Source organism: Pseudochaenichthys georgianus, chromosome 10, assembly GCF_902827115.2.
Source record: "Pseudochaenichthys georgianus chromosome 10, fPseGeo1.2, whole genome shotgun sequence".
NCBI lineage: Eukaryota > Metazoa > Chordata > Actinopteri > Perciformes > Channichthyidae > Pseudochaenichthys > Pseudochaenichthys georgianus.
In genome coordinates, this window is record NC_047512.1 from 17,203,138 (window position 1) to 17,223,928 (window position 20,791).

The window sequence follows — 20,791 nt, forward strand, 5'->3', positions numbered from 1 at the left end:
AGAACATCTCTTGTCCAATCATGTCAGTTCAATATATCTTCTGGCCCCACACTCAAGGTTAACTTGGCAGGTTTTTGGCATAATCAGAAAATGAAACAGGCTCTGTGGCGCAACGGTAGTGCGTCTGACTCAAGATCAGAAGGCTGCGTGTTCAAATCACGTCAGGGTCAATATTTGTGTTTCATTAAAGAATGTAGATTCTCATTTCAAGACTTCAATAAGGAACTCAACTGACAACTACACAAAAAGCTATCAAGAGTCTTTTAGACTTTGCAGAAAAATGGTAGGAACTCTGAAGATTAGAACATCTCTTGTCCAATCACGTCAGTTCAACATATCTTCTGGTCCCACACTAAAGGTTAAATTGGCATGTTTTTGGCAAATTCCCAAACTGTAACAGGCTCTGTGGCGCAACGGTAGTGCGTCTGACTCCAGATCAGAAGGCTGCGTGTTCAAATCACGTCAGGGTCAATATTTGTGTTTCATCAAAGGATGCTAGTTCTCATTTGAAGACTAAATTAAGGCCCTCGACTGAAAACTACAACAAATTCTATCTAGAGGTTTTTAGACTCTGCGGTTCAATAGTAATCGCTTTTAAGATTAGAACATCTCTTGTCCAGTCACGTCAGTTCAATATGTCTTCTGGCCCCACACTCAAGGTTAACTTGGCATGTTTTTGGCAAATTCCCAAACTGTAACAGGCTCTGTGGCGCAACGGTAGCGCGTCTGACTCCAGATCAGAAGGCAGCGTGTTCAAATCACGTCAGGGTCAATATTTGTGTTTCATCAAAGAATGTAGATTCTCATTTCAAGACCTCAATAAGGAACTCAACTGACAACTACTAGGGGTGTAACGGTTCACAAACATTTAGGTTCGGTACGTACCTCGGTCTTTAGGTCACGGTTCGGTTCGGTACGTTTTCGGTACAGTAGAAAAAATTATCACAAAACATAACATTTTTTTTTTTAATTATTATTAAACTGTGAATAATGTATTCACTCAAATAAATGCAAAATATAATAAAATAAACATTAAGGTGCCGCATTTCGATTAACTGAAATAATCTGTATTTGAACTTTACTGTACTAGTACTCACAACACATAAACTATTAGTTTTGGGTTTTTAATTATTATTAAACTATGAATATTCACTCAAATAAATATAAAATATAATAAAATAAACATTAAGGTGCAGCTTTTCGATAAACTGAAATAATCTGTATTTGAACTGTACTGTATTAGTACCTTAGCACTAGCAGCCAGTTTGACATTATGACTTGCTTGTCATTGTATTTTCATGTTTTTTTAAAGAAAGATGAACTTGTCCACATTGCTTGCCGAAAGGGCAGATCTGCTGGCAGCTGGCACTAACAATGTCTCCTGCTGTGGAGAACACACCCTCTCGCTAGGGACAGAGGTAGCAGCAGATACAGCCAGGTAGCGCTTTGCTAACATGGTAACATAAGGATATTTGCCGTTTGTAATAGCTTTCGCTCGGTCTGAAGTTTTTGCGAGTGGTGGAGGCTTAAATGCTAGCGGGAGTTGGGTTTGCACTTCAGTCGTTTGGTACCGGTGATATTCACGTTCGGGTGATGCCTTTTCAAATGAGTGTGCAAGTTTGATGTATTGCCAGCCGCGTAACCAATGTTAGTTGAACAATGCCGACAAACAGCTTTGGTTCGGTCCACCTGTCTTTGTCCGTCATCCTTGTACGTAACTGCGAAACCAAAATGTTCCCAAACCGGAGACTTCATGACGCTGGAGGATTTTCGAGCTCAACTTTATCTGCGTTCGCCATTTCGACAGTTCCTCAAATTACTGACTACATTTGAACGCATCCCTCTGACCAGCTCGTCCAATGAAATGACTTGCTCGCTATGACGCGTTGAACACAATGGGTGCAAATTACTCTGAATGCTGCGACGCAGCACCTGAGATTACTTCCAAGAAGTTGTTCACGTTCTCAATTTTTTACGTTTAAGGTTATATGCGTTCGGTACACTTCGGTACACACGTGTACCGAACCGAAGGGCCCGTACCGAATAATTTCGGTACGGGTACGTGTACCGTTACACCCCTAACAACTACACAAAAAGCTATCAAGAGTCTTTTGGACTCTGCAGAAAAATGGTAGGAACTCTGAAGATTAGAACATCTCTTGTCCAATCATGTCAGTTCAATATATCTTCTGGTCCCACACTAAAGCTTAACTTGGCATGTTTTTGGCATAATCAGAAACTGAAACAGGCTCTGTGGCGCAACGGTAGCGCGTCTGACTCCAGATCAGAAGGCTGCGTGTTGAAATCACGTCAGGGTCAATATTTGTGTTTCATTAAAGAATGCAGATTCTCATTTCAAGACTTCAATAAGCAACTCAACTGACAACTACAACAAATTCTATCTAGAGGTTTTTAGACTCTGCGGTTCAATAGTAATCGCTTTTAAGATTAGAACATCTCTCATCCAGTCACGTCAGTTCAATATGTCTTCTGGCCCCACACTCAAGGTTAACTTGGCATGTTTTTGGCAAATTCCCAAACTGTAACAGGCTCTGTGGCGCAACGGTAGCGCGTCTGACTCCAGATCAGAAGGCAGCGTGTTCAAATCACGTCAGGGTCAATATTTGTGTTTCATCAAAGGATGCTAGTTCTCATTTGAAGACTAAATTAAGGCCCTCAACTGAAAACTACAACAAATTCTATCAAGAGGTTTTTAGACTCTGCGGTTCAATAGTAATCGCTTTTAAGATACGGTTCAATAGTAATCGCTTTTAAGATTAGAACATCTCTCATCCAGTCACGTCAGTTCAATATGTCTTCTGGCCCCACACTCAAGTTTAACTTGGCAGGTTTTTGGCATAATCAGAAACTGAAACAGGCTCTGTGGCGCAACGGTAGCGCGTCTGACTCCAGATCAGAAGGTTGCGTGTTCAAATCACGTCAGGGTCAATATTTGTGTTTCATCAAAGAATGTAGATTCTCATTTCAAGACCTCAATAAGGAACTCAACTGACAACTACTAGGGGTGTAACGGTTCACAAACATTTAGGTTCGGTACGTACCTCGGTCTTTAGGTCACGGTTCGGTTCGGTACGTTTTCGGTACAGTAGAAAAAATTATCACAAAACATAACATTTTTTTTTTTAATTATTATTAAACTGTGAATAATGTATTCACTCAAATAAATGCAAAATATAATAAAATAAACATTAAGGTGCCGCATTTCGATTAACTGAAATAATCTGTATTTGAACTTTACTGTACTAGTACTCACAACACATAAACTATTAGTTTTGGGTTTTTAATTATTATTAAACTTTGAATATTCACTCAAATAAATATAAAATATAATAAAATAAACATTAAGGTGCAGCTTTTCGATAAACTGAAATAATCTGTATTTGAACTGTACTGTACTAGTACCTTAGCACTAGCAGCCAGTTTGACATTATGACTTGCTTGTCATTGTATTTTCATGTTTTTTTAAAGAAAGATGAACTTGTCCACATTGCTTGCCGAAAGGGCAGATCTGCTGGCAGCTGGCACTAACAATGTCTCCTGCTGTGGAGAACACACCCTCTCGCTAGGGACAGAGGTAGCAGCAGATACAGCCAGGTAGCGCTTTGCTAACATGGTAACATAAGGATATTTGCCGTTTGTAATAGCTTTCGCTCGGTCTGAAGTTTTTGCGAGTGGTGGAGGCTTAAATGCTAGCGGGAGTTGGGTTTGCACTTCAGTCGTTTGGTACCGGTGATATTCACGTTCGGGTGATGCCTTTTCAAATGAGTGTGCAAGTTTGATGTATTGCCAGCCGCGTAACCAATGTTAGTTGAACAATGCCGACAAACAGCTTTGGTTCGGTCCACCTGTCTTTGTCCGTCATCCTTGTACGTAACTGCGAAACCAAAATGTTCCCAAACCGGAGACTTCATGACGCTGGAGGATTTTCGAGCTCAACTTTATCTGCGTTCGCCATTTCGACAGTTCCTCAAATTACTGACTACATTTGAACGCATCCCTCTGACCAGCTCGTCCAATGAAATGACTTGCTCGCTATGACGCGTTGAACACAATGGGTGCAAATTACTCTGAATGCTGCGACGCAGCACCTGAGATTACTTCCAAGAAGTTGTTCACGTTCTCAATTTTTTACGTTTAAGGTTATATGCGTTCGGTACACACGTGTACCGAACCGAAGGGCCCGTACCGAATAATTTCAGTACGGGTACGTGTACCGTTACACCCCTAACAACTACACAAAAAGCTATCAAGAGTCTTTTGGACTCTGCAGAAAAATGGTAGGAACTCTGAAGATTAGAACATCTCTTGTCCAATCATGTCAGTTCAATATTAGAGGTTTTTAGACTCTGCGGTTCAATACTAATCGCTTTTAAGATTAGAACATCTCTCATCCAGTCACGTCAGTTCAATATGTCTTCTGGCCCCACACTCAAGGTTAACTTGGCAGGTTTTTGGCATAATCAGAAACTGCAACAGGCTCTGTGGCGCAACGGTAGCGCGTCTGACTCCAGATCAGAAGGTTGCGTGTTCAAATCACGTCAGGGTCAATATTTGTGTTTCATCAAAGAATGCAGATTCTCATTTCAAGACCTCAATAAGGAACTCAACTGACAACTACACAAAAAGCTATCAAGAGTCTTTTGGACTCTGCAGAAAAATGGTAGGAACTCTGAAGATTATAACATCTCTTGTCCAATCACGTCAGTTCAATATATCTTCTGGTCCCACACTAAAGGTTAACTTGGCATGTTTTTGGCAAATTCCCAAACTGTAACAGGCTCTGTGGCGCAACGGTAGCGCGTCTGACTCCAGATCAGAAGGCTGCGTGTTCAAATCACGTCAGGGTCAATATTTGTGTTTCATCAAAGAATGCTAGTTCTCATTTGAAGACTAAATTAAGGCCCTCAACTGAAAACTACAACAAATTCTATCTAGCGGATTTTAGACTCTGCGGTTCAATAGTAATCGGTTTTAAGATTAGAACATCTCTCATCCAGTCACGTCACTTCAATATATCTTCTGTCCCCACACTCAAGGTTAACTTGGCAGGTTTTTGTCATAATCGGAAACTGAAACAGGCTCTGTGGCGCAACGGTAGCGCGTCTGACTCCAGATCAGAAGGTTGCGTGTTCAAATCACGTCAGGGTCAATATTTGTGTTTCATCAAAGAATGCAGATTCTCATTTCAAGACTTCAATAAGGAACTCAACTGACAACTACACAAAAAGCTATCAAGTGACTTTTAGACTCTGCAGAAAAATGGTAGGAACTCTGAAGATTAGAACATCTCTTGTCCAATCATGTCAGTTCAATATATCTTCTGGTCCCCACACTCAAGCACGTCAGGGGTCAATATTTGTGTTTCATCAAAGAATGTAGATTCTCATTTCAAGACCTCAATAAGGAACTCAACTGACAACTACTAGGGTGTAACGGTTCACAAACATTTAGGTTCGGTACGTACCTCGGTTTTTAGGTCACGGTTCGGTTCGGTACGTTTTCGGTACAGTAGAAAAAATTATCACAAAACATAACATTTTTTTTTTAAATTATTATTAAACTGTGAATAATGTATTCACTCAAATAAATGCAAAATATAATAAAATAAACATTAAGGTGCCGCATTTCGATTAACTGAAATAATCTGTATTTGAACTTTACTGTACTAGTACTCACAACACATAAAGTATTAGTTTTGGGTTTTTAATTATTATTAAACTATGAATATTCACTCAAATAAATATAAAATATAATAAAATAAACATTAAGGTGCAGCTTTTCGATAAACTGAAATAATCTGTATTTGAACTGTACTGTATTAGTACCTTAGCACTAGCAGCCAGTTTGACATTATGACTTGCTTGTCATTGTATTTTCATGTTTTTTTAAAGAAAGATGAACTTGTCCACATTGCTTGCCGAAAGGGCAGATCTGCTGGCAGCTGGCACTAACAATGTCTCCTGCTGTGGAGAACACACCCTCTCGCTAGGGACAGAGGTAGCAGCAGATACAGCCAGGTAGCGCTTTGCTAACATGGTAACATAAGGATATTTGCCTGTTTGTAATAGCTTTCGCTCGGTCTGAAGTTTTTGCGAGTGGTGGAGGCTTAAATGCTAGCGGGAGTTGGGTTTGCACTTCAGTCGTTTGGTACCGGTGATATTCACGTTCGGGTGATGCCTTTTCAATGAGTGTGCAAGTTTGATGTATTGCCAGCCGCGTAACCAATGTTAGTTGAACAATGCCGACAAACAGCTTGGTTCGGTCCACCTGTCTTTGTCCGTCATCCTTGTACGTAACTGCGAAACCAAAATGTTCCCAAAACCGGAGACTTCATGACGCTGGAGGATTTTCGAGCTCAACTTTATCTGCGTTCGCCATTTCGACAGTTCCTCAAATTACTGGACTACATTTGAACGCATCCCTCTGACCAGCTCGTCCAATGAAATGACTTGCTCGCTATGACGCGTTGAACACAATGGGTGCAAATTACTCTGAATGCTGTGACGCAGCACCTGAGATTACTTCCAAGAAGTTGTTCACGTTCTCAATTTTTTACGTTTAAGGTTATATGCGTTCGGTACACTTCGGTACACACGTGTACCGAACCGAAGGGCCCGTACCGAATAATTTCGGTACGGGTACGTGTACCGTTACACCCCTAACAACTACACAAAAAGCTATCAAGAGTCTTTTGGACTCTGCAGAAAAATGGTAGGAACTCTGAAGATTAGAACATCTCTCATCCAGTCACGTCAGATCAATATATCTTCTGGCCCCACACTCAAGGTTCACTTGGCAGGTTTTTGTCATAATCGGAAACTGAAACAGGCTCTGTGGCGCAACGGTAGCGCGTCTGACTCCAGATCAGAAGGCTGCGTGTTCAAATCACGTCAGGGTCAATATTTGTGTTTCATCAAAGGATGCTAGTTCTCATTTGAAGACTAAATTAACGCCCTCGACTGAAAACTACAACAAATTCTATCTAGAGGTTTTTAGACTCTGCGGTTCAATAGTAATCGCTTTTAAGATTAGAACATCTCTTGTCCAGTCACGTCAGTTCAATATGTCTTCTGGCCCCACACTCAAGGTTAACTTGGCAGGTTTTTGGCATAATCAGAAACTGAAACAGGCTCTGTGGCGCAACGGTAGCGCGTCTGACTCCAGATCAGAAGGCTGCGTGTTCAAATCACGTCAGGGTCAATATTTGTGTTTCATCAAAGAATGTAGATTCTCATTTCAAGACCTCAATAAGGAACTCAACTGACAACTACTAGGGGTGTAACGGTTCACAAACATTTAGGTTCGGTACGTACCTCGGTCTTTAGGTCACGGTTCGGTTCGGTACGTTTTCGGTACAGTAGAAAAAATTATCACAAAACATAACATTTTTTTTTTTAATTATTATTAAACTGTGAATAATGTATTCACTCAAATAAATGCAAAATATAATAAAATAAACATTAAGGTGCCGCATTTCGATTAACTGAAATAATCTGTATTTGAACTTTACTGTACTAGTACTCACAACACATAAACTATTAGTTTTGGGTTTTTAATTATTATTAAACTATGAATATTCACTCAAATAAATATAAAATATAATAAAATAAACATTAAGGTGCAGCTTTTCGATAAACTGAAATAATCTGTATTTGAACTGTACTGTATTAGTACCTTAGCACTAGCAGCCAGTTTGACATTATGACTTGCTTGTCATTGTATTGTCATGTTTTTTTAAAGAAAGATGAACTTGTCCACATTGCTTGCCGAAAGGGCAGATCTGCTGGCAGCTGGCACTAACAATGTCTCCTGCTGTGGAGAACACACCCTCTCGCTAGGGACAGAGGTAGCAGCAGATACAGCCAGGTAGCGCTTTGCTAACATGGTAACATAAGGATATTTGCCGTTTGTAATAGCTTTCGCTCGGTCTGAAGTTTTTGCGAGTGGTGGAGGCTTAAATGCTAGCGGGAGTTGGGTTTGCACTTCAGTCGTTTGGTACCGGTGATATTCACGTTCGGGTGATGCCTTTTCAAATGAGTGTGCAAGTTTGATGTATTGCCAGCCGCGTAACCAATGTTAGTTGAACAATGCCGACAAACAGCTTTGGTTCGGTCCACCTGTCTTTGTCCGTCATCCTTGTACGTAACTGCGAAACCAAAATGTTCCCAAACCGGAGACTTCATGACGCTGGAGGATTTTCGAGCTCAACTTTATCTGCGTTCGCCATTTCGACAGTTCCTCAAATTACTGACTACATTTGAACGCATCCCTCTGACCAGCTCGTCCAATGAAATGACTTGCTCGCTATGACGCGTTGAACACAATGGGTGCAAATTACTCTGAATGCTGTGACGCAGCACCTGAGATTACTTCCAAGAAGTTGTTCACGTTCTCAATTTTTTACGTTTAAGGTTATATGCGTTCGGTACACTTCGGTACACACGTGTACCGAACCCAAGGGCCCGTACCGAATAATTTCGGTACGGGTACGTGTACCGTTACACCCCTAACAACTACACAAAAAGCTATCAAGAGTCTTTTGGACTCTGCAGAAAAATGGTAGGAACTCTGAAGATTAGAACATCTCTTGTCCAATCATGTCAGTTCAATATATCTTCTGGTCCCACACTCAAGGTTAACTTGGCAGGTTTTTTGGCATAATCAGAAACTGAAACAGGCTCTGTGACGCAACGGTAGCGCGTCTGACTCCAGATCAGAAGGTTGCGTGTTCAAATCACGTCAGGGTCAATATTTGTGTTTCACCAAAGGATGCTAGTTCTCATTTGAAGACTAAATTAAGGCAACTGAAAACTGCAACACATTCTATCAAGAGGATTTTAGACTCTGCAGTTCAATAGTAATCGGTTTTAAGATTAGAACATCTCTCATCCAGTCACGTCAGTTCAATATGTCTTCTGGCCCCACACTCAAGGTTAACTTGGCATGTTTTTGTCATAATCAGAGACTTAAACAGGCTCTGTGGCGCAATGGTAGCGCGTCTGACTCCAGATCAGAAGGTTGCGTGTTCAAATCACGTCAGGGTCAATATTTGTGTTTCATCAAAGAATGCAGATTCTCATTTCAAGACTTCAATAAGGAACTCAACTGACAACTACACAAAAAGCTATCAAGAGTCTTTTGGACTCTGCAGAAAAATGGTAGGAACTCTGAAGATTAGAACATCTCTTGTCCAATCATGTCAGTTCAATATATCTTCTGGTTCCACACTAAAGGTTAACTTGGCAAGTTTTTGGCAAACTCCCAAACTGTGACAGGCTCTGTGGCGCAACGGTAGCGCGTCTGACTCCAGATCAGAAGGCTGCGTGTTCAAATCACGTCAGGGTCAATATTTGTGTTTCATCAAAGGATGCAAGTTCTCATTTGAAGACTAAATTAAGGCCCTCACCTGAAAACTACAACAAATGCTATCAAGAGGTTTTTAGACTCTGCGTTTCAATAGTAATCGCTTTTAAGATTAGAACATCTCTCATCCAGTCACGTCAGTTCAATATGTCTTCTGGCCCCACACTCAAGGTTAACTTGGCAAGTTTTTGTCATAATCGGAAACTGAAACAGGCTCTGTGGCGCAACGGTAGTGCGTCTGACTCCAGATCAGAAGGCTGCGTGTTCAAATCACGTCAGGGTCAATATTTGTGTTTCATCAAGAATGCAGATTCTCATTTCAAGACTTCAATAAGGAACTCAACTGACAACTACACAAAAAGCTATCAAGAGTCTTTTAGACTCTGCAGAAAAATGGTAGGAACTCTGAAGATTAGAACATCTCTTGTCCAATCATGTCAGTTCAATATATCTTCTGGTCCCACACTCAAGGTTAACTTGGCAGGTTTTTGGCATAATCTGAAACTGAAACAGGCTCTGTGGCGCAACGGTAGTGCGTCTGACTCCAGATCAGAAGGCTGCGTGTTCAAATCACGTCAGGGTCAATATTTGTGTTTCATCAAGAATGCAGATTCTCATTTCAAGACTTCAATAAGGAACTCAACTGACAACTACACAAAAAGCTATCAAGAGTCTTTTAGACTCTGCAGAAAAATGGTAGGAACTCTGAAGATTAGAACATCTCTTGTCCAATCATGTCAGTTCAATATATCTTCTGGTCCCACACTCAAGGTTAACTTGGCAGGTTTTTGGCATAATCTGAAACTGAAACAGGCTCTGTGGCGCAACGGTACCGACTCCAGATCCGAAGGCTGCGTGTTCAAATCACGTCAGGGTCAATATTTGTGTTTCATCAAAGGATGCTAGTTCTCATTTGAAGACTAAATGAAGGCCCTCAACTGAAAACTACAACAAATTCTATCACGAGGTTTTTAGACTCTGCGGTTCAATAGTAATCGCTTTTAAGATTAGAATATCTCTCATCCAGTCACGTCACTTCAATATATCTTCTGTCCCCACACTCAAGTTTAACTTGGCAGGTTTTTGGCATAATGAGAATCTGAAACATTCAATATTTGTGTTTCATCAAAGGATGCTAGTTCTCATTTGAAGACTAAATTAAGACCCACAACTGAAAACTCCAAAAAATGCTATCGAGAGGTTTTTAGACACTTCTGGCGCGTTTCCACTACACGGCCTCGCTTGGCCTCGCTCGGTATGGCTAGGCCTCGTTAGGCCTTGTTAGGACCGGCTCACTTTATGCTGCGTTTCCATTACAGTTTTGGAACTGGGGTAGTAACTTTAGTAACGCAGTGTAGGCGGAGCCGTGACGTCATCTTCAATAAGAACCCCAGAAAAACAACACAGCCGTTAGCTGTTAGCCCTCAGAGCTCACAGCTCCTCATATCTGTTCAGAAACTAGACAAAAGTTAAACAAGTACAAACCACAGACTGCCTGTGTCATGGCGAATACAGTCGCTGGTTTATTTATGTCTGTATAGCCCGTTGTTGTGAGTGCGGACGGTCGGAGCATACACTGCATTAGCTTAGCCGATCTCCATTAAGGCCCTGACACACCAAGCAGTCACCAGAGAACACGCCGACTGTTCCGTCGGCGTGTTCTCCTGCGTCTTGGCCATGTGTCGCACTGGAACACACCGCAAAGACTTCAGCCAAGCACGTATGAACTGCGCATGCGTGAGCAGCAATAACTCTCCTTACCAGCAGGCGACGGTAGTGTGTATTCGTCATTCAAAAGAGGCAACAACCGGAAGACAGAGAAGAAGAACAGACTATGTGATATAAACAAACAACAAATAGCGTGTGCGTTCCATTTTCACTCTCGTCTATCAAAAACATGTTTCGTGTGGTACTGGAGCTATCAGCCATTGGAGTGTTGCTTGTGGAAGACATTCTCAAGCAACTGTTTCACTTCTCATGCACTGATTCGCTAGCTGAACAGCCAATCAGTGTGATTTCTTTGTCCGACTGCCTGTGAAAGGCCAAGTAAGGCGTGTCACGGCCGGCGGTGCGGGACACACCAAATTGAGTTTGGGCGACAGGGCACGCTTCGTCGTCCGACTAACGAAAACAGCCGATTTCGGCCTGGTGTGTCAGGGCCTTTCGACAACATACATTTTAAAAGGTTTTTCACCTGCCGTCTGTCTGCAGACTTGTGAAAGCATTAATTCATGGTTTTTACTAACCGGTATCAGTATGTTGTTACTTCGGCATCATTTTGAAACGTGTATTACAATTAAATCACAGTCAAATATGTTCATCTTGTTGTAGTTGTAGCCCCTTTGCCAGCGATTCTCTCTCCAGTTTAGCATACTCAGCCTGACTCAGCCTGGTTTTTCCTGGCCCTAGAACCACGATTTTATGGGGCCAGAAAAACTGTGAATTTGTACCCGCTAGCCGGTAGGCCAAGTGGAAACGCAACCAAAAACGGGCCGCTGACGTCACAGCTCTCTTAAACGGGGCTCCTCGCTGCAGTGGAAACGCGCCATAAGAGTAAAACGGTTCGCACTTTTAACATCCCTCGTGAAGTAATGATTCAGAAGTAATGATTCAAATAAGTTAGTTAATAAATAAAGAACTGAATAATATAAGTGAAACAAGGAAAAAATAAAAAGGCAGAAACTCACTGAGCATCCTACAGACACCCATCACTGTCTGGAAGACGGAACTGGAGAAGCAGGCACGGAGCCTCAGGGTGTTGCCGTTTGGAAGCCCCAGCCTCAGGGGCTTGTGTTGGGGCATGAAGACAAGCCGGGCGTCAGCGTGGATGCCATATTTCTCCAGAGTCCAGGCGGTTCGCAGCAGCCACCGCTGCTTCTGTTCCCACCACAGTGCATGGTCTGACCAATCACGCTTTATCTCTGCAGAGGACAGACACAAAACACATGTTGTTGCAAACTGAAATGCATTGAACATCTATAGTTTAAGCTATTTTGTATAAAGTGAGGCAGTAATCTTTGTTTGATTCGTAATTTTCTCGATCAAAGTTTGGACAGGTTTTCCCATTAATAACTACGAAGTGGTACCCAAACTACTGATAGACCCTTTCATTAATTATTCTACTGGCCATTCAACTGACAAACACTCCTCTTAAACCAGGAGAACAAAGTCTCCTGTTTATCCCCATTTCTCATGAGATTCTGTGATGAAATGCTCGCTTGCAGACTTCAGATTTCTTCTGAAAAAAAAGTCTATTGTGTCTATAATGTCAATTTTGAATGTAATAATAATAAAAATAATAATAATAATAATAATAACAATACATAGTATTTATAAAGCCCTTTTTCCTGGTGCTCAAATAAGCTTTACAAGTTAATAATGTCAAAATAAAAATAAATGTCCTACAGTAAATGTAGGCCTGACTGGCTTTGGATAGGGTTGGGGAATTTCTTGTCAGGTATTGGAATGTTAATATTATTAATTTTAAAACTTTAAAGAGACATAATTAATAATGAACAAAACCTAGTTTAGGAATTGTATTACGGTCTGAATGGCTTGAAAGCACTTTGGTAATTTACAACATAGATTTCACCCTCATAAATTAATTAGATCAATTAGAGATTAATTAAGGAAATTGTACTTTTTACAATTAGTAAATTAGTCACTTTAACAGTTCATAAAGTATATAACTTGGATCATTTATCAACAGTGATAAACATTTAAAACAATATGTTAGTCCTACCGTTATTAAACAGTAGTTTAATGTAGAAATTACGTCAATGTAATGTCTGATAGTTTTCGCTTGTGTTCTTCCGCGCAGTCTGTGTCGGTCTAATAAACAAACCACTCCCTTATACACATCAGACTCTGTGGCGCAACGGTAGCGCGTCTGACTCCAGATCAGAAGGTTGCGTGTTCAAATCACGTCAGGGTCAATCTTTCTGTTGCGCCTTTGTTTAATGTCCGTGTAGGTGTAGATTAAATAAATTACATTGACTATGCGAAAATATGTAAATTTGACGAATATCACATTTGGAGATCTCGAAAATGTCAAACAATTTATTGTAACTCAACAAAAAGGACTGACTACCAATTTAAATGTCAGTTAAAGAAATACTTTCAAACATTAGCTTGTTTAGGCTTGTTTTGTAGTATTAAAATGTTTAAAGTTTACATTAACAGTATTAATCACCATGTACAGAGACTGTTAGAATACGCCAGCATGTGATGCCATAAAGTAAGAATTATCAGGTTCATTTGGTTTCAAGATTGGAATTTAGTTTGACATGTTTGCTCTTTTAGGGCAAATGCTGAAGAAGTTGATTGGTTACTTAACTGTTGCATGATTTTTTGTAATGCATGCAGCATTACATCTTTTCAAAGTGTTACCCATACACTGTCTGAATTTTGGCCCTTATACAGTATACAAATAAGGTAACAATTGTGAGTCATTGCATTGAACTTGGGACAGACAGACAGACAAACAATCAGACAGACTGAATGAAAGACAGACAGAGGGACTGAGACCTACGTGTCTTTTCCACCAGCTTCAGGATGACCCCTCCAACGTGGAGGTCAGAGGCCACGCTGAGGGTGACAGGTGGCGCGTCAGACCCCAGGTCCTCCACCATGACTAACAGGTCCCACGCCGACATACCGGGCGAAAAAGGCCTGGCATATAGACAGAAAGGAGAAGAAACCAGAAAAGTCAAACACTTGTTATCAAAAGCTGGCCAACAAGTGCATTAACAACTCAGACAAAACAGGCAAGGAAAATGGAGAACAACTTAATTGACCGGTGAGGTTACTTTTTTATGAGTTTTTTTCCAACACTTTGCTGAAACTGCCAACACCCTTTTTAAAATATACAACATCATGTTAGGCGACAAAGCAATTGTTTTAGGAACCTGTGCATGTCATGAGTAAGAAATATGCACTTTAAAGCATTATTTATTTGTTAAAAGGACATTTAAAAACAAGAACACAAGAATATATGCTAAGAAATGCACAAGAATACGATTTTTGTATAGAACTTGATTGATCTGATAATCAAAACCCTGCCTTAAGTTTACAAAGTATTTCAGACATAAATGAGACCTAGATCACCTGTCAATCACACAGCCTCTCAACTTCGAAAAAAAAGGTTTTCATCATAGTTCAGTATCACATGATACTGATTAACACACACACACACACACACACACACACACACACACACACACACACACACACACACACACACACACACACACACACACACACACAATCTGGAAGGGTGCGTTGATCCTGGCAACATGTCCAGTTTGATGAGCACTTCCTGTTTCTAACTTGAACAATCACCAGTGACACACACTTCCGCTTACTGACCCGCCCAATAGGAGACGTTCATCCAATGCCAATACAGAGACCCACTACATGTGTATGAAAGTGTAAGCCCATTTAAAATATATTACATTATAGGATTAAACTGTTCATCTTTGTTCAATGTATAGGTAACTTTAAATAATTGAATCACAGACAATGACATAACAAAGACTAGATGACATGCCTGCAACCCTCCTTACTTCTTTTGAAGGCCTTGACTTTCTTCATCTGTATGTTTTTGTATATAAGTTCTGAACCACGACCACTTCCACTTCACTTTTTCACATTATATTTTGTTGAGCTTGTTACCTAATAAATTACGCAACATTTAAAGTATAAACAAGCATAACGTGTACACATGAAGCCTTAATGACCACTCTGTCCTCATGCTTTCTCCCTTTCTCTCACATCACACACACAAATTGAAAGAAAAATACCGTCAGTCTCCTCCGTCCAAAGTTTTAAGATGTGGAAACTGGTGGGACTCTTGTGCCTCTTTCACACCTCTGAAGAAGTTCACCCAGGTTTTCTGAGAACAATTTTCAGCAGTGTCGTTCCCCTCTCGGGCTGGGTAGGTTGTGGTCTGTGTAGCTGAGTCTGCGCTGCTTGTGTCACTTCTGTCAAGAAAGGCTTGTTCCTTTTTTTGTCAGTTTCCGCCAGGCGGAAATGTGAAAAGAGCTCAAGTTTTGACTGACAGACAGGCAGATAGTGAGTGCTGCATAAAAGGCAATGTGTGTGTATGTGTGTGTTTTTATGTGTGCTCAATAGAAGCTAAAAAGACAGACAACACATATTATTGCTGTCCTTAGTTTGGCTATTTCTCTTTAGCTTCCATTTTATGGGATGGAAGAACACAGACAATAGATTGATTATTGGTAAAGATTGTGTATGTTGCATATAAATAATTAGTAGTGTTAACGTGATCATCAGTTTTTTTAATGCCTTTTCAGATGCAAAATAAAGAATAAACAGGAAATTGTTTAGCCCATTAAAACAGCAATTAAATAGTTTCTGAAACTGAGAGCAGGCATAACGACCTAGGCAACTAAGTAATAATAATAATAATAATAATAACACAAATAATAATATTTCCCAAGCAAATGCCCATGCAGTGTTGTTTTTTTAATATGCTATACTACAATTTGTTTGTGCAAATTCTCTTTATTTATCAACTATTGTGTTGGCTGATATTTTAATTGAGATTTTGAAGAATAGAAGTGAAGGAGGCTTTTAAGCCTTTATAAAAATATGTTTTTTGCAAACACAGTCGAGTATACATTTAAATACATAAATAATAAGAAGAATGACATTAAATAATAATAATGACAATTAAATCTTTAAAATGTAAACTTCGATTATAAACATTTATTGTGAAAAAAAGGTAAATGTTATTTTGAAGTCCCTGTACAGTTTGTTGTTTAGTTGTTATTTTCCTTTTTCGTAGCCTATGTAAAATGTACACAACATACTCTTCCATTTGACCTCTGAATGTTTATAATGGTGAAATAAATGCGTACCAATTCTGGTTGCGCAAATGATATAGAGTTCAATAACTTATATTTGGATAAATACAAATCTATTGAACATATCATTTTTGATGTGTACTTCTTTAATCTAGATAGGAGGCGTGGATTTGTGGTCGTTGGCTTCCGCCTCCCCACTTCATCGGAGTCGGGGGTTTACATTCCATGTGAGATTAACATAGAGCTGCACTTGTCACATTGTAGCATACATTTTCGCTGGTAATAATATAAACTCTTAAATACCGGCCTAGATATCGTACTTCGTTCAATGACACGATACAAAGTAGTTTTGTGGTTAACGAAACCTACAAGCACCCCTTGTAAATGGTGCATTCCACATGTGGAAGTCCAAAACAAAAATGCCAAATGAGCTCCAACCTAACCAACGTTCAACTGCTAACACCGAAACCGAAACCTAACCCCGGTGTGTCTGACACTGATCCTTGTAAAGCTTCGTAACACGAACCGAGCCCCCTCGGCGTCACTCAGGCATGGCACTTCAAATATCAGCTCTATTTTCATATATGAGAGCCTCACGGTGCACTACTCTGTCCCGTGTCCGTGCTGACTTCCAGGCAGCCGGTGTCAGGTTTAAACACGGTGTAACTCCAGGAAGCCCCCCAGGTCCTGTTCGCGGCCACATTAACGCTGCTCTCCGAGCTGAAAAGTTTTCCACAACACCGACAAACGCAGCAATTTGGAGGTCCAGCCAGGTAAAGGCTTCCTCTTCACCCCGAGGCTGGCTGGGAAAGGTAGCCCTCGGTGCCGCCCTGGGAGTAAGCACATTTGCTCTGGTCCAGTCTCTCCACACCGGAACAGTCACCGCCATGGCCCGCAAACTTAACCTGAACTCCGCTGATGGAGACTGGAAGGAGACCAAGGGTGAGACTCTTCAACCAAGAAAGAGAAGATTTTAATGTAATAGCCTATTTACAACAGCTACCGTGCAATGTGTTTTGTCAACAAATTAAAGAGACACATGTGTGCTGCCTGTCACATGACCAAAACACACCTCCAACTCTCGCTGGCTGATAGATAGACTTAGTTTAGTTAATATGCATTATAAAAATATACACAATACACACAATGGAACCCCCCCCCCCCAGTGGGTAAAGGAGAGGAAGTCCTCAATGGCTTTTTCGCATTCATCTTCCCCTAATTTAACAATAAAAAATTACATTAGGCCTACTCATCAATGACGACAAACAATCAACAACATTTCAAACAAAAAACACACCAAATAATATGTACAAAACACACAAGTAAGCATACACTGTAAAAGAAAATATAGAATGAAAACAGACCAAACAATATAAACCCTGGAATAAAATATGTAGAACCAACAACATCATCCTATTTTGAATATCAGTTCAAGATAAAAAATGAAATGTTTCTTTAATTGTGTCCTTAAAAAAAACGGAATTATAAGTTATTTGGTCAAATATGATGTAGCTTACCTCAGTTCTCAAATGCCTAAAACAAGCGATCAAGCAATCAAACAAAAATGTTCAACGAAAAAGAGTACAATTATTTAGGCATAATATTTTGTGTTTTGCTATGTCAAAGTGGAGCTTGTATACTATTAACGTACAATAGGCCTATACTGTTTATGCACAATAAATAAAAGATTAATGAATGAAGAACATCTATACTTCAACAAACTGACTTGTTTAAAGAACATTTCATTATGTTAAAAATAATATCATTGTACACCACATGCTTCAGGTTTTGCTGTATCAATCGTTTATTGGGGGTATGCATGAGCTTTTTTGTTTTATTCTTCATAAAGCTTTTTTTCAGTCTGGTATTCCTGAAGTACCATGTACTCTGTTTCTTAAAATACATAACAAGGGTATTTTATATCTAGCTAACAGGTTATTTTCTTCCTGTCCTCTTCCTTTATTTTTCTCTTTCAGACTACTTGCTGTCTCTGTCTGTGACGGACAGGCGTCAGCACTACAGGACGTCTGACTTTGTGCCACTGCACGACATCTCAGTGTGGACTCCCACTGCAGGTCAGACACCCGACATCAGTCACAGTCTCTGTCAGGTTCATTCAGGGTTGGGTGGTAGTGCCAGCGAGAATTTAACAGAGGGATGCAGCATGAATAGCATTATCAGATATTTGGCCACATCACACCAAAAGCATTTTAAAATGATTAATAGCAACATATAAACAGATGGAAACGTCTTTTATAGAAAATGTAATATTGTCATATGTAACAAGTCAAGAAAATGAAGCACACACAATGTAAAAGATGAATATACAGACATAAGATGACATTTCATGTAAATATATCATCACACCTTGGAAGTAGGTGAAGTTTGAAATCCCTGCTTTACTCAAATGTATTGGAATATTTTAGTTGACTCTATTCAGTAAAGATTTTCTAAAATGTTTTACTTTAATGAATAGTGGAATGGTGTTATGCTGTGATCTAAATCCTGCTCAGGATTACGACATTAATTATTAAATTAATGTTGTATACCTTTCATTTTCTTTTTAACTCTGTAGACCCATAATACATAATGGTCAGAAATAATAACAATACACATAATCCTCTTCTTTAACTTAGCTTAACACTTGAGATATCACTATTGTAAGAATTGTAGTTGTTTTGGTCAACTATCGGATCAATATTTATAGACGTATTATTTCAAGTTTACCAGGTAAATAAAACTGATCCAGAAACTGACTGTACTGTATGTTTGTGTCAAATCTTTAGACGGTTCTGAAAAAACAGTTTACCCGAGGAATAAAAAGTTGGACAACAAGATTTCCCTCTACAGTGGGGACATCACCAAGCTGGAGATAGATGTGATTGTTAATGCAGGTATGTGTGTGTAAAGGAGTGTGTTTATAGGGTGATCCGTTCGGAGATTAGACATCCAACATGTCTCCATTTATCTATTTTTTCCCCCACACAATTTAATACAAATAAAAAACAAGAGAAACCATGTTTTAATTTCCTCTTTTTGCAACAAAAGTAAAAGCAATCGGCAGGCAATAAGCAACAGACACAGGAACAACTACATGAAGAAGAAAGCCAATCAGTCGGGGAATATGCAAAGGATGATAGAGTAAATAATTGCTTAGTGCTTAACTAAGCTAAGCCCCAAATTTGTTTGTGCATCAATGTGGATGTACGGTATATCATTTCAGCAAAAAACTATTGAGGGCTGTTTGTGCTCATTATTGGTATAATGTTTTCTCAGTGTGTGGGCGGGACAGCTACAGCTTCTTTACGGTTACCAACAGGTTTTCTACTGTGATGTTTTCTTTAGGCAATACACAGTACACAGTAAACATGAAAACCAGAACAACTGCAACAAACAAACTGCATGTTTGAGTGAGTTTTGCTTTTGTTGTATTAATGGTCACTTCTCACCAGAGTCATTGTTAGGTCAACTGTGTATATAGTATCCCTTAGCCATTTGTATTGTGGACACTACATCTTTTATCGCAACCAAGCAAAACTCAAAAAATGTTTTGCATTAACCGATGACAAGTAATTATAATAATAAAAGAAACAGCCGTAAAAACTAAGCTGCCTAACAGAAAAAAGCTGATGCCAATTCTAGTAAAAACAAAGTGTTAGTCTTACCTCATACATTTTGATTAAAGGACTCAAATGATCTTTACACATTTTGTAGTCTTTGCTCACATAATACACTTCCTCCCAGAAGTTTGTTGCCAGCACTTACGACAAGGATAAGACTCTTTTTCCGGTCACCATTAGATGGAGCCAAATGCCAGTTCATTCACTGAAGACCTTTTCCCACGGGGCTGTTGGGACATGTGGGGGAAATCGGTGTCTTGGCACAGACAGTGCATCGGGGGAGAGTGAAGAAGGCCAGCATGCCTAAATGATGCTTGTTAATGATGCTTTAGCAGAAAATGATAGATCTTCACTGGCAGCTGACTGTCAGCAGGTGTGCACTGTGCCAGTGTGCCAGCCTTCAGTGAATAGGTTGATCTTTCACTCTCATTTAGGGCATTACTGCAGCTAGTGTCTGTGCTTGCGAGCATTCGTGCATCTGCTTGGAAATGTTAAAGTAATTACGTGTGTGTGTACATACGGTAAGTGATTGTAATTTGTCTCTTGTGTGGCGACTTTGTGTGGCACTGTGGGTTTTACAAGAGCTTTTTACAGAGTCGCACGATGCAAAGTAGCATGGAATTAACAAGAGGAAACAGCTAGTAAAGTGTCATTTAGCAGAGAGGACGAGGCAAGGTGAGGGAGGAAGTCTGAAAAGACACAATGCCGGAGGAAACATGACTGAGAGACGGAGTGAGAGAGTCAGCTCACAGACTCACAAAAAGCGAGGGGAGAGTCTGGAGGAGTGAAGAGAAGAAGATAGAAGAGACGTAGGGAAAGGACACGGCCTAGTATTTAAATCTCAGACTGCATTGCCATGGCAACAGGCGGGTACAGGGTACCCACAAAGGGGTTTTGGGCAGCAGAGTCCTATAATCCTTTTTCTATCCGACTGGCTGGCCAGCTGACTGTCTCTGTAGT

The 20,791-nt window shown here is 40.1% G+C and overlaps 2 protein-coding genes and 17 non-coding genes across 21 annotated transcripts in view; 18 read left to right on the forward strand and 1 right to left on the reverse strand.

Annotated features, from left to right (window-relative positions):
• fermt3b (FERM domain containing kindlin 3b) overlaps positions 1-15,356 on the reverse strand; it is a 27,549-nt gene extending 12,193 nt beyond the window's left edge. The window contains exons 1-3 of the mRNA XM_034092369.2: positions 15,186-15,356; positions 13,916-14,055; positions 12,072-12,305 (exon numbers count right to left, since the gene is read on the reverse strand). Coding sequence (XP_033948260.1) covers positions 12,072-12,305; positions 13,916-14,039 — 358 coding nt within the window. The 5' untranslated portion in view covers positions 14,040-14,055; positions 15,186-15,356. The remainder of the gene's footprint in view (positions 1-12,071; positions 12,306-13,915; positions 14,056-15,185) is intronic.
• On the forward strand, positions 99-170 carry trnal-caa (transfer RNA leucine (anticodon CAA)). Its single transcript has one exon. It is a non-coding gene; the product is annotated as a tRNA-Leu (tRNA).
• Positions 400-471, forward strand: trnaw-cca (transfer RNA tryptophan (anticodon CCA)). The gene has a single exon. It is a non-coding gene; the product is annotated as a tRNA-Trp (tRNA).
• Positions 701-772, forward strand: trnaw-cca (transfer RNA tryptophan (anticodon CCA)). Its single transcript has one exon. It is a non-coding gene; the product is annotated as a tRNA-Trp (tRNA).
• On the forward strand, positions 2,248-2,319 carry trnaw-cca (transfer RNA tryptophan (anticodon CCA)). Its single transcript has one exon. It is a non-coding gene; the product is annotated as a tRNA-Trp (tRNA).
• trnaw-cca (transfer RNA tryptophan (anticodon CCA)) lies at positions 2,549-2,620 on the forward strand. Its single transcript has one exon. It is a non-coding gene; the product is annotated as a tRNA-Trp (tRNA).
• Positions 2,878-2,949, forward strand: trnaw-cca (transfer RNA tryptophan (anticodon CCA)). The gene has a single exon. It is a non-coding gene; the product is annotated as a tRNA-Trp (tRNA).
• Positions 4,497-4,568, forward strand: trnaw-cca (transfer RNA tryptophan (anticodon CCA)). The gene has a single exon. It is a non-coding gene; the product is annotated as a tRNA-Trp (tRNA).
• On the forward strand, positions 4,798-4,869 carry trnaw-cca (transfer RNA tryptophan (anticodon CCA)). Its single transcript has one exon. It is a non-coding gene; the product is annotated as a tRNA-Trp (tRNA).
• Positions 5,099-5,170, forward strand: trnaw-cca (transfer RNA tryptophan (anticodon CCA)). The gene has a single exon. It is a non-coding gene; the product is annotated as a tRNA-Trp (tRNA).
• trnaw-cca (transfer RNA tryptophan (anticodon CCA)) lies at positions 6,849-6,920 on the forward strand. Its single transcript has one exon. It is a non-coding gene; the product is annotated as a tRNA-Trp (tRNA).
• On the forward strand, positions 7,150-7,221 carry trnaw-cca (transfer RNA tryptophan (anticodon CCA)). Its single transcript has one exon. It is a non-coding gene; the product is annotated as a tRNA-Trp (tRNA).
• On the forward strand, positions 8,698-8,769 carry trnaw-cca (transfer RNA tryptophan (anticodon CCA)). The gene has a single exon. It is a non-coding gene; the product is annotated as a tRNA-Trp (tRNA).
• Positions 8,995-9,066, forward strand: trnaw-cca (transfer RNA tryptophan (anticodon CCA)). Its single transcript has one exon. It is a non-coding gene; the product is annotated as a tRNA-Trp (tRNA).
• On the forward strand, positions 9,296-9,367 carry trnaw-cca (transfer RNA tryptophan (anticodon CCA)). The gene has a single exon. It is a non-coding gene; the product is annotated as a tRNA-Trp (tRNA).
• Positions 9,597-9,668, forward strand: trnaw-cca (transfer RNA tryptophan (anticodon CCA)). The gene has a single exon. It is a non-coding gene; the product is annotated as a tRNA-Trp (tRNA).
• On the forward strand, positions 9,897-9,968 carry trnaw-cca (transfer RNA tryptophan (anticodon CCA)). Its single transcript has one exon. It is a non-coding gene; the product is annotated as a tRNA-Trp (tRNA).
• trnaw-cca (transfer RNA tryptophan (anticodon CCA)) lies at positions 13,248-13,319 on the forward strand. The gene has a single exon. It is a non-coding gene; the product is annotated as a tRNA-Trp (tRNA).
• A 1,280-nt stretch (positions 15,357-16,636) lies between the features above and the next one.
• The window catches only part of macrod1 (mono-ADP ribosylhydrolase 1), a 130,220-nt gene continuing 126,065 nt past the window's right edge, over positions 16,637-20,791 (forward strand). For 2 of the 3 annotated variants that reach the window (XM_034092878.2, XM_034092877.2), the window contains exons 1-3: positions 16,637-17,153; positions 18,188-18,286; positions 18,998-19,105. In XM_034092878.2, coding sequence (XP_033948769.1) covers positions 16,763-17,153; positions 18,188-18,286; positions 18,998-19,105 — 598 coding nt within the window. In that variant the 5' untranslated portion in view covers positions 16,637-16,762. The remainder of the gene's footprint in view (positions 17,154-18,187; positions 18,287-18,997; positions 19,106-20,791) is intronic. The other variant, XM_034092879.2, reaches the window with a different exon arrangement.